This window comes from Aricia agestis, chromosome Z (genome assembly GCF_905147365.1).
Source record: "Aricia agestis chromosome Z, ilAriAges1.1, whole genome shotgun sequence".
Taxonomy (NCBI): domain Eukaryota; kingdom Metazoa; phylum Arthropoda; class Insecta; order Lepidoptera; family Lycaenidae; genus Aricia; species Aricia agestis.
This window is the reverse complement of record NC_056428.1, coordinates 32578824-32595003: the sequence shown is the minus strand read 5'-3', so window position 1 is coordinate 32595003 and position 16180 is coordinate 32578824. Positions and strand designations below refer to the sequence as shown.

Genomic DNA, 16180 nt, shown 5'->3' with positions numbered 1-16180 from the left:
ACGGTCGTATTTCCTGAGCGTCGGAAAACGTCGCTGCAAAGCGCTGTATTTAAACTTAACTTTCAGAAAAAAGCGATTTGCGCCGACGTAGAGGCGCTCGACGTTGCTTGGATGGCTTCCCGGTGAGTTATAGCACTTATTGACGGACCGGCGACAGCGGACAGCCACCAGCTATATGATATTTACTTCTTTTTCCTTTGAATAATATACAAAATGCAAGTACATTGTTTGGGGCTCTTACGTTTCATAGATTCGGGTGTTTTCGTGATTACGACAATTAGCGAAGATTTGCATACACATTATTAATTTGGGAGCACTGTATATATTATCTTGCCGTTCTCCGAAACTTCGATAGCGGGATGCAGGATTGTTAGGCGAATTGTGGGTACCGCCACAGAAGCAAGTGCTGCATGGTCTATATTCTTTTTCATATTCTATATTCAGGTGGTGACGACAGTGGCGTCTTCGACGACGTCCACGACGACGCCCTCCATCACGGCGCCCGTGTCGTCCGGCTCGGGCCTGTTCAAGAGCTCCCAGTGCTCGACTCGACCTCAACTCAACCAACAGGCGACGCACGGTACGAGTACGAATGTGGAAGAGAGAGGAATAATGCCAAGATATCTGCCAAGTGCGAGTCGGATCGCGCACGTAGGGTTCCTTACCGTTATAGAGCAAAACTAGGCTAAAATTTGTGTTTTTTTTTTTTTGAAAGTAGAAGTTGATTTCTGCTTTGAGCGCGCCACTGCGGCATGACACTGTTTAATAAGAGGCTATAAGGATATTTTGCATTAAAACGACATTGACAACGTGTACGCTGAACAAACAGCTGTCTCTGAACATTTTACAAGATGACGGCGTTAATTCTGGTTTTGGCAGACAGCTATCCTTGTAGAACTGTACGTTTCTATACATGATAAACATTACATTTTGCATAGTTGTGTTCTTAAATCATTATTACGAAGTTTTACAATTAATTTAAAACAATTTATTGTATATGAACAATTTGTTAACAGACAAAGGGCTGCCCAAGGCGATGGTGAAACCGAACATTCTGACGCACGTCATAGAGGGCTACGTCATACAGGAGGCAGGGGAACCGTTCGCTGTAAGTTTATTTGCACAATTTACGATATTAATGCATATTTTTCTCAAACATCGTCGTAGTTACCGATAGTAACTTGGCCAAACGCATACCTATTACCTACCTAGTGATGTATGTATCCAGTCCAAGCGGGTTTAGATCGTATGTCACTTGTAACATGTAGCCCTTTACTTGCATGCAGGTGAACCGTCCTCTGCGCGAATGGGTCGACAAGGAACAGGACAAGGAGAACAAACTGCCGTCCGCCGACGAGCCACCAAGTGAGTAGCCATGTTTTGACATAAAATATGTCACCCGATTTCCTAGTACTGTTGTTTTTGGAACGAAGTTCCTCATCGCACGTTGCGAAAGGGGGCTAGACGGAAAAAGTTGTAACGACATGATACAAAAGTGTCGGTATATTACAACTAGAGCAAGAATGCTATAGTTGTAAGCCGTGCGCTACCGCGTGTTTCTCTCTCTCTCTCTCTGCCTCTCTCTTTTTTGTTTTTTTTTTATTATTATTTTATTTTATAACTTCGTCCCATTCGGGTGTCCCTTGACACCTATCAAGTTTATTGAAAAACTAAATATTTTTATTTTTACTCTGCTGTGAATTCAGCTGAGTGTATTCTGTTATTTTTTAAATCTATCACAGAATACGAAAACAGATGTGGTGAAACTTTATTAAAACTTGTTGCCAAAAATGTCACAAATGCTGTTCTGTTGGTGAGTCTATAAAAATAAATAAAGATATCGAAATACGATAGAGTGATCTGTCAAACTTTATAACGGCTACGGCTTGACATGTTCACGTTGATACAGTGCTAATCCAGTACCGTACTACAGGATATATGAGTGCAATGTTTTCACGCTAGAGGCAGTACCGGCATAGGCAGTAAACAAAAAGTTTGTTCGACATTTGATAACGAATCTGTCAATTTTATGATATGTCATGCAACATGTCGGATTTTGGTTGGATTATATTTTACTGTATCTGCTAGTAGCGCCCGACGTAATATTCCCAATTACATATTCTTTTAGTGTTTGATTGAGAGATATATTGTTACTTATTCGATCAAGTGTGTCCTCACTTGATCGAATAAGTAAAAAAATATCTCTAATATCTGTTTACAGGAAAGAAACAAATGTTGGATAACGGTAGCAGCATACCCCGGATAAGTTCTAGCGTCGAGTCCACTAACGACAACTCAGACGCGCCATCCAAGTCGGAGAACGCTGATCATGATGAAAACATGGACTCCAACGACGACAGCCAAGCGAAAATACCTAACGCGCACAAGTGGAGTGTAAGTTACATTTTATTCCTTCAAGCCGCGAAATTAAAATCGCGAGACACAAGTATACACACTTATTTACTATGTCATGACTCATAACATTTGGTATAGAGACATTTTTAAACTCTCGAAAGGACATAATGGTATAAAATCATGGTTCCCGCGCAATTCTTGATAAAAATATCAATTACGAACTTCGTAATATTCGGTGCTAAATAACTTTGCGTGACTCGTGATTTACCGGTTGGGTATTTTGTAACCCGACCAAATGACTTAGGTCCCGTTTCTCTTTGTGTCTAAACATACTAGGCCGAAGTTCGGCATGATGACGCCTGTAATGCGCTACGTATATCCTATAACTTGACGTAATTTCGGCGTGTCATCAGTAATTTAAAATACATTGCAGGCGTAATCATGCCGACTTTGGCCGCGTATTTTCGGCCTAGTGTGTTTAGACACACTCATCCCAACCCTGGCATTTCAGGTGTCGGAAGTGTGCGAGTTCATCCGCAACATCCCCGGGTGTGCGGGCTACGCGGACGAGTTCCTCATGCAGGAGGTGGACGGGGAAGCCCTGCTCCTCATCAAACCGGAACACCTGGTCATGGCTCTGTCCATGAAGCTTGGCCCGGCGCTGAAGATCGTCGCCTGCATAGATACACTTCGCCCGGAGAGCGAGCAGGAGGCCAACGACTGAGGTGAGCTTTGTAATATTTGCTGTTACGTGTGTAATACAGGCAGTTATTTGTGTAATAGTTGCTGTTACGTGTTACGTGTATTTGAGAGTTGTTACTTCGCTCTAAAAATACTGTATGAATCATCCACAATGAATGCAAAGGCTTTGTTTTTTGCTGTTACTTGTGTAATAGTGTCGATTACGTGTGTGACGACTGTACGATTACATACATAGTGTAATCGTTGTTGTTTATTTTGTAATCTTTGGCGTTAGACTTGCAACGGCAACTTTGCTGTTACTTTGTAGGATTGCTGTTATTTAAGTAATAGTGGAAGCTACTTTTGTAATAGTTGCTGTTACCTTTGTAACGATTGGTTTCGTTTATGTTAAATCAGTTTATTATACCTGCTAAAATTAGTTATCAAGTTATCGAAAAATCGATTGCGTTAATGAGATAAATGTTTAATATGAATGTTTTTGTAAAAAATTGAAACAATAAAACATTCAGCTGCAGTGTGCATTGAAAGTAAATACCTGATAATTAACAATTGGAATAATCAAGAAAAAGATAATTAATCTGCATGCAATTGAAAAAGTTTGAACTGAAATAAATAAAAGGTAAAAAATGAAAAACTTACAGTATTATTTTATACTGTTAATAATATTTTTATTTAATATTGACAATACTATGAAATTAGTCTTTGAAATTAATATGTTTTATTGTCTTTTTCAGATTTGTATGACCCATTTTAAATGGGCGAAGTACAATAAGTGTTCATTAACTCTGTACATATTTTTCTACCGCATTATATGAACGAATATTTTATACCGTGGCCTAATGCTGTTGTAAATAATAACCTCTTTAACTAATAAAAACATTTACACCGTGTATACAGACGTTCAAATGATTAATTTTTTGCGTTTGTCATAGACGATTGGCTTTTCTAACTTACAAGACATGGTCAAAACTATAATGTCTGTATCAAAGTGTATCTCTTTTATTAGTAACGAGTATAGAACCTACTGTAAGAAAAATACTGTAAGAGCCCTTGCTACTGTATAGCAGGATTATTGCAATATGGAATATTTGCAATAAACATTTTGCACCTTTTTAATGAATTTAAATTATACAAGGCCTCCAATATATGAAGTGACCTAGTCGTGTCTCTATAGTCAAACTAGCATAACAGATACAATTTTGCTCTCTCAAGTTATCTGAAATCTCGTATACGCGTGCGTGTACCGTTTTGCGCGGACTAGGGCACTGCAGATATACCGTATACATAAAAATTGTGGTAATATTGCAATAATACTGTTAACTTCGTAGTCTCAAAAGCTGTAAGTATTCGTTTTGTGTGGATCTTTATGCATATGTGTAGTTTGGTCTGCGCAGTATATTTGTGTATGTTGAGACATTGGGGTTAATTCGTCTTACGCTTGTATGCACCTAGGACAATGTCGAAAGTTCCGCCTATAGTATAAGCAATACGTCTTTACATCAATGTCTTGTTCTTATTGTTTTCAATTGCGAAAAGGCTGAGCTATTTTTCCAACAAAACAAATGTTTACATTATTCATTTTTTAGATGTTTATTTTATTAAAAAAGGTTTTATTAAGAAATAAGTAATATAAGAAGTATTCGACATACCAATTTTTAAAATACCCACAAATCTGATAATATGATTTTCTTAAATTATTATCTGCAGTTTTAATATTAATAAAATGTCAGTCTTTTCGCATTTAATTTCTTTTGCCGCTGAAAATTATTATGTATCTTGTTGAAAATTTTGTTCTTTTATAATAATGTCAGTCAGTCAATAATTTACCGTATTTACATAAGAATTAATTATTGCTAATAATTAATTCTTATGTAAATACGGTAAATTATTGTATAATTGAACTTTATTATCAATAATCCTTAATATTTTACACATTATAGGAAGATTGCCACCTTTCTGAGAGTGAATCATGTTATCATGGATTTTTTTTCTGTATTTGAACATTTTTTTAGTAAATAAAGTGTTTTTTAATTCGTTGTTAATGAATGATTATGTGATTATAATAATAAATTAATATTTACTTTTTTTTAGGATAGGTGCCAATCTTCCTCTTATAATATTTAGCAAGTTTTAAGTCGAGTTTTACTCTAATTATTATAATTGTATGTTATACAATATGTATTTACATTTTCATCATATCTTACTATATTTTTTAACTAGTTTTTTTGCACTTGATTCTTTACCTTTACTTTTTGTCATGTATTTGATTTGAGGCTTCTTTATTTAATTAATTATAATATAACTCGACAAGCTTAAAAAAGGGCCTTAACGCTAGTAAAATATTATAAATATAAATTAAAATTTGATGTAGTGTTTCGATTTGTTATAACTTTAGTAATTTTAGGCTTCATAAAATATTTTATTAGGCATTTCAAACGAGTGTTCAAAATTGGTAAATGATGTCTTATATCACTTCGGCTACCCAATGTAATAGAATAGGTGAGTAGTAGATGTTTTAAATCTATGGTGCTAATTAATCGGTGTAACAGCTTGTGAGGATTCTGTTACAAGCTTATTTTAAGTTTTTACAATTTGTACAGTTTTGAATTTCTTAAACCCATCTGTAAGGCTTATTTTGAATTGTGGATGCATTTTAGTTCTAGTGCTGTTAATAGTGTATTATAAGGTAGATTATTTTTAAGTATATTATGTAAATAAATTTGAAGTTAGATACCAAAAACAGGTCAGTAAAATGATAGCTTAGGTTTTATAATTTTTTATAGTGAGCAGGTGCATATATTATGTGTAAGTTATTTGTGGCTAGGTGTTAGTTATTTAGGTAGACGGAATAAATAAAGAAATGAATTTACTTCTGTATTTATTCTGTGGTTAAAATACGATATCGTGTCGGTGTTTGTTTTGTGACTTAATCTATGTATAATGACTCTCTGGAAGACTATTCACACTTTGCTAAATTTTGTTTCCTAAATAGATTTTCTTTATCTAATGAACTGTTTTACTTACTCCATTGCACGGTTGCGAACTTCGAAGCATATAATAATAATTCAAAACCAATTGTTTAGGTGCCTTCATTCAGCTAAGTGAAATTGGGTCTTACAACTAATGAAATAAATACGATAATATATCATGTATCTCGATTATGAGGAAACTGTCAACGTATACTCGCGAGTCACCCAACAGGAATTTTGAGGAAGGCTCAACGCTGCCTGTCTCTTTCAGTCTTTACGCTGAGTGTTTATGTGAAAACAAGATAGCGCTAAATTCGTGACAGTGAAAGACGAGTAGCCTTTAACCTTTTAAGGGTGGGTTGCACCAACTTATTTTAACTATAACTTTAACCATAACAAAATGTCAAATGACGCCATATTTGACGATAACCTTAACCTTAACTATAACAACGCCTCTGGTGCAACCCACCCTAAATAAAACCTATTCGGTGACGTGGGTATAGATAAATGTAACTATTGATACAAGGATTTGCCAGGGACTTTAATTATCTCTCCCTTATGTTAGGAAAGAGATTTGGAGGAAAAATGATGTTATCAGTTTCATTCCATAATTTTGGAGCTTAATGACATTGTGAATCGATTGTTGACTAAACCCCACATGTTATTGTCATGCCCAGCTTAGGAAATTAGAAATACATAAAAATTATTTTACGCAAATCAAACAAATTAAAATAAGATAAAATGTTCAGAGACAATATTTTTATAATCATAGATCCTAAATAAAAGTTTCATGACAGCAAATTGTGGGATTGTTAACACAAGGATGTTTTCGGCGCGTTACTGGAATTAGACCTAACGCCGCCATGTTGTTTTAGATGTTATCGAGCTAGTTCATTTTCTCCGTTGGTGCTGTTACGCCTTACAATATTATGGCTCTGCTCCCAACCATATCATGACACAACGAATTTGTTATTGCATTTTGTATACGATTTTCGACGTATAGTCGCATTGCATCAGTTTCTCGTAAACCACATTGAACTAGCTAGAAAACGTCTGATGAAAACTAGATTTGTAATTTATTACTGGAGGTACTAGAATATTATAAACAATTGAAAAATCCATAGACTAAATTCTGTGGAATTTTCTCTTGCGTACACTTAAACGTCAGGCGTGGCTTATGTATAACGTAATATTAGATATGAAATTGAAAACAACGGCCTGAGCACTGCCATGAGGTTAGATAATAGGGGGTAGCCAACTCATACATTAAAAGTGTTTTGTTGAAACGATCAGAAAGTTTAAGTTGGCAGATAGTCGCTTAGCTTAGGTACAACATCTTGTAAAAAGTTTGGTTATCCCTGATAAGTAGTCGCGTTGTGCATATAGGAGCGAACTACTTTAGACCGTTTCGAGACGAACATTGTTAATTAATTATTAATATATTGATATTTATAGATGACGTGACTACATGTGAAAATTTTGATTGTCCATTTTTTGCTCAACGTCAAAGAGCTGACGAGTTAAAGTGATTCAAATAAAAGCAAATGAGACTGATTTATGGTTTTTATTACAACTTCCTAAGCGTTTACACGCAGATACCTCAGTTACAAATGTAATAAACTTATGCATAGTTTCTTAGGGTATTTGAGTTTTGACTTCTATCAATGAAAACCACGATTCGGGCATTAGAGATCAGTAGTCAAGCTTGAATATAATTTTACTTACAAAAAAGAACTGGGTCAGTTTGGGATCACTTCAAAAGGAAACGAGACGACGCTACTTTAAAGTAGCCATTGAGTATTAAACATTCACAATAATTGAAGTAGAAGTTCTATAGGAGAGGAAGCAGAAGCATTGCAACGCATAGGTACGACAGTAAAGTTCTTTCAGTAACTGTCTTAGGGTCAATTCAGACCGCAACGCGACGAGATGCATTTCTAAAGTTGTATGAATTTGACAGGTTTGCAAGACTGTCAATCAATCAGTCAACAAAAAATCAAAAAACAAAAAATCAATCTGTCAATTCAGTACAAATTTAGGAATGCATCTACGCATCGGCCATCGCGTTGCGGTCTGAATCTTATATCTTTAAACGAGCAATTCTTATATATACAGGGTGTAACAAAAAATAAGTATACTTTAGGATGTGTACGTGTTCCTTGTAGAGAATTCACTGTGAAAGTCGCAGCGCTGAAAGACCAAACTTTTTTTTCACTTTTGTATGGGAAAACTCGTGACGCTCGGGCCCTTGCCCATACAAAAGTGAAAAATTTTTTTCGTCTTTCAGCGCTGCTACTTTCACAGTGAACTCTCTACAAGGAACACGTACACACCCTAAAGTATTATCACTTATTTTTGTTACACACTGTATATATATAATTGGAATCTCGGAGTCGGCTCCAACAATTTTCATGAAATTTAGTATATAGGGGGTTTCGGGGGCAATAAATCGATCTAAGTAGGAAACATTTTTAGAAAATGTTATTTTATTCGCGTTTTATCGAATACCGAGCAAAGCTCGGTCAAATAGCTAGTTAACTCTTAAGTAACGTATCGTTTCGTCACGCTGTGAAGGGACCCTTAGAATTTTTAAGTATTTCTGAACTATTAAATTAAGCGCTATAAAATGCATTGGATTATACATTTAAGTCTAAGAATTTTCATGTGTAGGTGGGAAAGTAGACATCCTGCGAGTCGTCGTATCTGTATGCTACACGTCCTCTGCCCTCCCTCGACACGTACTTCTGATTGTCTTGAGCTTTCACACCTCTCAGCTGAAATTAAAAGAAAAAAGAGAAGATTTAAAAAGTACTGTATGAGCCGAGAGAGCCCACGACCAATAGGATAAATAGGAAGTCAAAACCGGCCTAATTCCCGTATACTTTTGCATATTTTGCTCTTGTGTAAGTATTTTTTTATCTAGAACTATGTAGGTACTTATAATAATAATAATAATTAAAAAAAAATTGTTAACTAAAAAGTAGGGGCATTTTAGAGCCGTGCAGTTTTGGTCACAAACGTGGGGTTGGCCTGCTTTTCAACGGATGTGATTACTATAAGACCCAATGCAATTACAGTTCTTGAGCGTGACTTAATCAGCATTGCTACGAGTATAAAACACCGTAAGTGACGGATGGAAATACTTACTTTAGTTCTTCCATGTTCAAGGGGTCTTGTGGCCGGCAGAGGCCTGATCATCATTCTGGTCTTAGACAGCGGCGTGTTTGGTCCCTTGAACGTTATCCAGAAAATGGTCTGGACGTTGTTGTCGTCGCCGGTGGTTGAGTATTTACCATTGAGGTTGCTGAAAGTAAGGATATTTTCAAAAGGTAAGCTTATGTTTACGTAAGCATATCTAATATTTTACCCTCAATTTTTGAAGAATTATTGCTTTTTACATATAATCATGGTCCTAAAACAAGACTCTAAAGACTTAAACGAGACTTCCTTAATAAAAATTCTAGAAAATTAAGCGGACGAAAAGGTCGCCTTTAGATTCATAGATGGTCATTTCAACCGCTACTATTCTCGAATGTGGAATGGATCCAACTCTTGGCTTTTCTCAAACTGTAATATTTTTAGCAGTGCTGAGTACCTTTTATCACACTCCTTATACCACCATGCTCCTCCGTGCTCGATGGCACAAGCACCGTCTCTCCACTCGTCATTATCAGAGTCAAATGTGGAGAACTTCTGTCCAGCGTGATATGCTAAGGAATCACCTGTTTTAATAAAATACTTTATTAAGTAAAATTTGTAAAGTTTATTTACTTTTTCTACACTACTATTATAAAGAGGAAAGATTTGATTGTTTGTTTGTCTTAAATAGGCTCCGAAACTACTGGACCGATTTAAAAGATTCTTTTACCATTGGAATTCTTCATTAATTCTGCTGAACATAGACTAAATTTTATTTTGGAAAAAAATAGGGTTCCGTAAGATATTTGAAATTTTCGGACGCAAGGTGTAAAAAATCAACCAGAAATGTAACTTTTTTCGCGTACGCTGCCTAAACTATAAAAGATATAGGTAACCATAAAATGTTCTAAGTAATTGTAGATCTTTTAAATATCTACAAAAAAGTCCGCGACACACTATACCTATCTATGTTGAGTGAGGCACAATAACCATTTTTTTATTAAAAAATCTTAAAATGTTTTTGGACTACATTTAAATGCCTTTATTTTACTCATGGCATTAATTCTTATCAAAATAAATTATTTAAAAATCAATGTCCACCCGTGCGAAGCCGGGGCGGGCCGCTAGTTGAATAATATAAAGGTACCATCGAGGAAATTGATTCCTAGTCCAAGGGCGTCGCCAGGGGGGGCAGGGAGGGGCAGCTGCCCCCCCCCCCCCCTAGAGATTCTAAAAAAGTTGCCAAAATTAAATATAATGCAAACAACGACCACTATAATATTAAAATCTGGTAATAGATTGAAAGCTCGTAGTACAAGTGAAAAGCTTCATGTGCTTTACTACATTAATACTACACTAGTACTGACTTTACCTACAATTCATACCTACTTTTCTCATATACAGAGAATGAGAAAAGTATGAATTGTAGTAGATAAAGTAAACTTGCCCCCCCCCCCTGCGCCATCGGCTGGCGACGCCCTTGTCCTAGTCAGTTGACAGACCTACGTCATGTGGTCGGCTTATGTCAATTCAATCTTAGCTGCGATCATAAAGTTAATATACCTAGCGGAATAGAGCAACAATCTCGAGCTGTCAAACGTAACCGAAATTGGTTTTCATCTGTGTGAAAAATATGTGTACGTATACACTTACACAAGCATGATTGAACATGAATTCTATGAGATTAAATTGTCAACTTGCGGCATGTGCCGACTGGACGTCAAAAAAGAGTGCTGCTGTCATGTATCACACGTCTCTTTTTACCACGAAGTGTTTCTGATAGTGATCATAGTGACATCTCTCTTGCTTTTCCTTTGTTTCTCTATTCCGCTAGGTATATTAACTTTATGGCTGCGATCGGTCGGATGGGTTTGACGTAACGCGACTAAATTACTTACAGACAAGGCTTTAATTGAAAGTGTCAAAGTCAGTCAATGGGCGCTGCCGGTAAAGGAGAACTGTCAAAAATGACGTTTATGTATGATAGAAGCGTTAGTTCCTTTTCTCGCCACGTTCATAAACAGCCTTGTCGAACTCTAGGCCTGCCATCTACCTAGGAATCAAATTCTTTAATAGTAAAAGCTGCATGGAAGCCGGCTACATGAAGCTGCAGCAGACGACGTGTCGTCGCGACACTACTGGTTTCTATGTATTTTCTATGAATAAGTGTCGCTAGCTTCGAGTCGCTAGCTGCGGAGGATATTTCATAGAAATACCAGTAGCCTGTACAAACCAGTAGTGTCACTGCGACACGTCGTCTGCGGTTTGTTCATGTCGCCCGCTGCCAACCGGCACCTTAACATGCAGGGTTTATTTTACCAACGCACTTCCACCTAATTATAATAATAATCGAACAGAAGATGTATCTAGAAAAATAGTAGGTAAATACTAACAGGTGTTGATGAAATTAAGACAAAATATAAAATTATTTTTGAAGTACTACCTATTTTTTAATTCACCAAGGCGGTGTTCTATAATTGGTACTTACCAGCGTTTCCTCTGTATGTTCCCAGAGTACTTATCCTGTACCCTTCATGCTCAGGTCCAATAGTGAGGACGGAATACCCAGCAACTGCCTCCTGACCATTAGCAGACTCGATGTCAACTCGCAACTCGTAGAGCTTCTGTGTAGTCAAATAATGTATCTTCTCCAAGCCCAACCAAAATTCACCAGCCAAATTACCGAAACCATGTTTATAGTCAAACCAGTTTTTGTAGAAGTCCTGGGAACCGTCATATCGGTTTTGGATCACCTAAAATGAGGTAAGTGTAAAATTACCACCTGTTAGGTAAATTCTTACCAGTATTATTCTAATAGGTCAGAAAGTGAAACAAGATTGACGTCTGATTTACGGATATTGCCTTTTTTTTGCCCATATTATGCAGTTTGATATTGGAGCAGTGAATTTTTCGGGATCATGCAATTCAAAAGTATCTTAAAACTATACCGTCCAGCCACCTCCAGCAGTAGTAAGATCACACAGCACGTAGAATGGCTCAGCGTCGAAAGGTTTTATCTTATAAATTCCTGTGATGTTGAATCCCTGTAGTTGTATCTCTTGGCAGTCGCTAGGATAACGTTCAGGGCTCTCAACGGTTCGACCAATGTTACTGTAATTACTAATAACTCTTTAATGATTTTCTTTTGCCCTGTTTAATTATTTAACTTAACAATATTCGATTGCTTTTTATTTTAATTTTATGTCTGTCTCATCTTTACCTGAAATCACACGTACGTGTCTTCTGTTCTCGAATTATACTTCGAAGCTCACTCAGCAACTCAAAAGTATCGCCACCAGAAGAACTAAAAAGGAATATTTTGAAGTAAGTGTTACGCATTTGTTAGATATAAAGGACTATTCGAAATCGTAATTCTTACTCTACAGAAGATTTTCGTGAATAAATATTTGTCGCAGAATCCATGCTCTTGGCTATTGATGATAAATGCGTTTCTAATTGCTTCAGGCGATGGCTCAGCGATGGATCCATGCGACATTCTCCGGCGACCTCACCTGAAAATTTACGATCGCCAAAAAATCATGATACTTAAAATATTTATGTACTTACTCTTTGAGCCATTGTAAATTGGTTGTTCGATAGTGGAGCAGCCTTATTTTCCAAACAAACGATTAATAATTATTAAGAGGAAAAATATGGTGTACTGTTATTAGAAATTGTGGTGTACTATTAAAACAAACGATTTAAAAATACCCTTTGGATTTATCAATGTCCTTGCTACATTAGAGTCAATATGTGCCCTCATAGTTTTCAAGTCTTCCTTAATGAGCTGTAATGAAGAGTTAATTTTTGACAAAGTTTCCGCGTCGTACATTTTCGTGGTTAAATCGGATAAACTCCTCAAGATGTCGTCAGATTTCTCATGAATCTCCTCGTCTAGTCGGTTTAATCTGAAATCTATTTTTTCAATTCTCTTCATGGATTTTTCGCTTGCTGCCAGCGAATCCAGAAGTCTATCTACGACTTCGTTATTATCGATTGCCACGAACTTTGAATTGTTGGCTCCTTTTTTAGTTGGATATGACTCGTCCACTAGGTTATCGTCATATACCCGTTGCCAAATTGTGTTGTCAGGATTGTTGGCTTTGACCTTTGGTTTTTTCTTTTTTGCATTTACTCCACTTGAAATTATTAGAAATATAGCAAAAACTATTATTTGCCGACTTAACATTGTCAATACTTTTTGTGGGTTACCACGCACAACCGTCCTATTTTAGAGTGTATATAGTTATGGTTAGTGTTATAATAATAGGAGTAGGTATTAGCTCTGGCTCTCGCTATTGTTTGCAGATCGAGATGAATATCACAATCATTTAACAGGTGCTGTTTATAAACACGCGCCATTATGTTTAGTTATTCTTTGATTATTTTATTGCAAAGTAACTATTGTGTTGTCTTTTTCCACATACCAACTCAATGAACTAATTTTAAGTTACTTTTTAAATTAACCGCAATACGATCTTGTTCCTGCTCTCCTCATTTACTTACTTGTGTAAAGCTTATTAGTGAGTGCAAAGTATAAAGAAGCAAATATGTACTTACTATTAAAACAATGACGATGTAGTTAGGATCTTTCATGATTAATAATAAAGCTTAATAATAAATTGAATTAATAATTAAAATTATTAAAATATAATAATTACCTTTTTTAAGATTAGAAGAGCGCAGAAAATGTTTTATGTTATCTATATCTTCTTCGACAGTACAATACGATTTGGACCTTATAGTTTTGAGTATTTCATTTGATTGTTTTATTATATCGTTAGTTTTCTCGTTAAGTTTTTTGTCCAGTGCATCTAATTTCCGTTCAATGGTCTCCACGATACTAGCATAGTTCTGCCTTGTCATGAGTGTGTCCACAAATTTGTCCACTACTGCATCGTTATTTGCCGATGATCTTAGACCTCCGTGAGGAGTTTCGTTGTTACTTGTTGCTGCTTCTTCATCGCTTTCATCACTTTCGCATTCTGCCCAAGCTCCTAATATAAAGACGTATATTAAACCACACACTTTCATTTCTGCAGTTCCTCTCGCTGTCTGCAATAATGAATGTTTAGAGAAGTCTGCCGTGCAATTGTCCATCGTTTCAATGTTTTATTTAAAATGTTCTCAATTGGAAATAAAATTTGTTTAATAAAAAGATTCAATGAAAAGTTTAAACAATCTTTCGGTGATCGTAAGACGTCTGATTTCTAAATATAAATTAAATACTTACACTCCACAGCACTCATTATGCACCATAAGCTATGTACTATTTATTGTATCTATTCTCTGACTACCTACCTATGCGTAGTTTTATTCTGATTATCAATCCATATCCATACTAATATTATAAATGCGAAAGTGTGTCTGTCTGTCTGTCTGTCTGTTACCTCTTCACGCCTAAACCGCTGAACCGATTTTGCTGAAATTTGGTATGGGGATACTTTGAGTCCCGGGAAAGGACATAGGATACTTATCCCGGAAAAATGTACGGCGGGGCTAAAATGGTCGCTTAGTTGAATCATACAATGAATCATTTACGATTCATTTTTAAACTTCTCTTAACGTGCAATTCATTTAATGATTCGTACTAAGCAATTCATTTGTTTGACATTTTTCTATGAAAAGTCGTAAAAATGGTCCAATAAATCCAAATTGCTTTTCTGTCAAATAGCAGAATCATCAAATGTTACTATAAACGTCATCTTTGATCTTAGAACTATTCTTATGTCGTAATACATTATAGAAATTGTTTTAAACTAAAGAAATTTAAAATTACAAAGTCGGTTTCAAAACTTTGAAGTTTGTATGCTAAAGTAAAAATGTTGCCAGCATATCATGGCTTCATAACGTTATCGATTACTAGAAAAATTACTGTTACGTACCGTTATTTTTATAAGGGTAGCTTAACGATATTTTTAACGATATCTAGTAGGTAACATAACATTTAAATATAGTTTAAAAATGCCGTTATTATTACCGGTAAAAATATCGTTATTTTCTGGTATGCGACGTTGCCAGTTCGACGTGACACATTTCGTTAATATTCATACAAGTCTGTGGGTAACATTTTTAGATACCTATAGTATAAAAATAACGTTATTAATACTGATATTTTTAACGGTAATTTTTGGTATGCAACGATGCCAGTTCGACGCGACACCTTCCGTTCATGTTAGTAGACGCACGAAATCTCACTCAAAGCCCAACTTCGAGCACCAAAGTTTTGAAATCTCACTCAAAGCCCAACTTCGAGCACCAAAGTTTTTCGCAAGATTTGTGCTTACCTACTTTTTAGGGTTCCGTAGTCAACAAGGAACCCTTATAGTTTCGGTCTGTCGATCGTCTGTCTGTTTGTATTAAATTTTACTGTGCCAGATGCGGACATCTATACTTACCGTCTTGTACCGCGTTTGAAATTACGCGCCATTCCACGCGAACACGGACATGTCATACTTGTTCTTATTTACAGCGAACACTGCACAGTGCACGCGGGTGTGCTCGTACTATTTATTTACGCGCAAGATTGTTGATTAATTTAATTATTCAGTGAACCGTGAGCCGTGACCCATTTGCTCGTTTGCCCCCTTATTTCATAAAAAAAAATTCGACATGACGCATATTTTAGGGTTCCGTAGTCAACAAGGAACCCTTAGGGTGAGGCCAAACGAGCGTAATTTTGTGAGTCGTGACTCGTGAGTCACCCGATGGAAAGCAACTACCGTCGCCCATGGACACTCGCAACATCAGAAGAGCTGCAGGTGCGTTGCCGGCCTTTTAAGAGGGAATACGCTCTCTTCTTGAAGGTTTGCAGGTCGTATAGGTCCGGGAATACTGCTGGTGACAGTTCGTTCCAGAGTTTTACAGTGCGCGGCAGAAAGTTACGCCCGCCTTAATGGGGGGGGGGGCAAATCACCCAGGTTCTGGGCCAGGGGGGGGGCAAATCAGATTTTTCATAAGCTAGGTGTTTATAAAGAATAAAAAATTAATAATTTTTAGTTGTAAAAATATTGTAT

At 36.3% G+C, this 16180-nt stretch overlaps 2 protein-coding genes across 3 annotated transcripts in view; one reads left to right on the top strand and one right to left on the bottom strand.

The window, feature by feature from the left end:
- The window catches only part of LOC121738563 (putative mediator of RNA polymerase II transcription subunit 12), a 43324-nt gene extending 38719 nt beyond the window's left edge, over positions 1-4605 (top strand). Inside the window, exons 23-28 of one of the 2 annotated variants that reach the window (XM_042130718.1) lie at positions 445-580; positions 1017-1108; positions 1287-1365; positions 2222-2394; positions 2867-3080; positions 3792-4605. In XM_042130718.1, the coding sequence (XP_041986652.1) occupies positions 445-580; positions 1017-1108; positions 1287-1365; positions 2222-2394; positions 2867-3079 (693 nt within the window). In that variant the 3' untranslated portion in view covers position 3080; positions 3792-4605. Of the gene's footprint in view, positions 1-444; positions 581-1016; positions 1109-1268; positions 1366-2221; positions 2395-2866; positions 3081-3791 lie in introns of both variants that reach the window. The other variant, XM_042130717.1, reaches the window with a different exon arrangement.
- Positions 4606-8610: 4005 nt separating this feature from the next.
- Positions 8611-13393, bottom strand: LOC121738567 (techylectin-5A-like). Its single transcript, XM_042130726.1, has 8 exons — positions 12876-13393; positions 12544-12676; positions 12385-12468; positions 12113-12275; positions 11653-11917; positions 9622-9748; positions 9174-9330; positions 8611-8800 (listed from the first exon to the last, which is right to left on the bottom strand). The coding sequence occupies exons 1-8, from the start codon at positions 13351-13353 to the stop codon at positions 8687-8689; spliced, it is 1521 nt and encodes a 506-aa protein (XP_041986660.1). The 5' UTR covers positions 13354-13393; the 3' UTR covers positions 8611-8686.
- Between the last annotated feature and the right edge of the window lie 2787 nt (positions 13394-16180).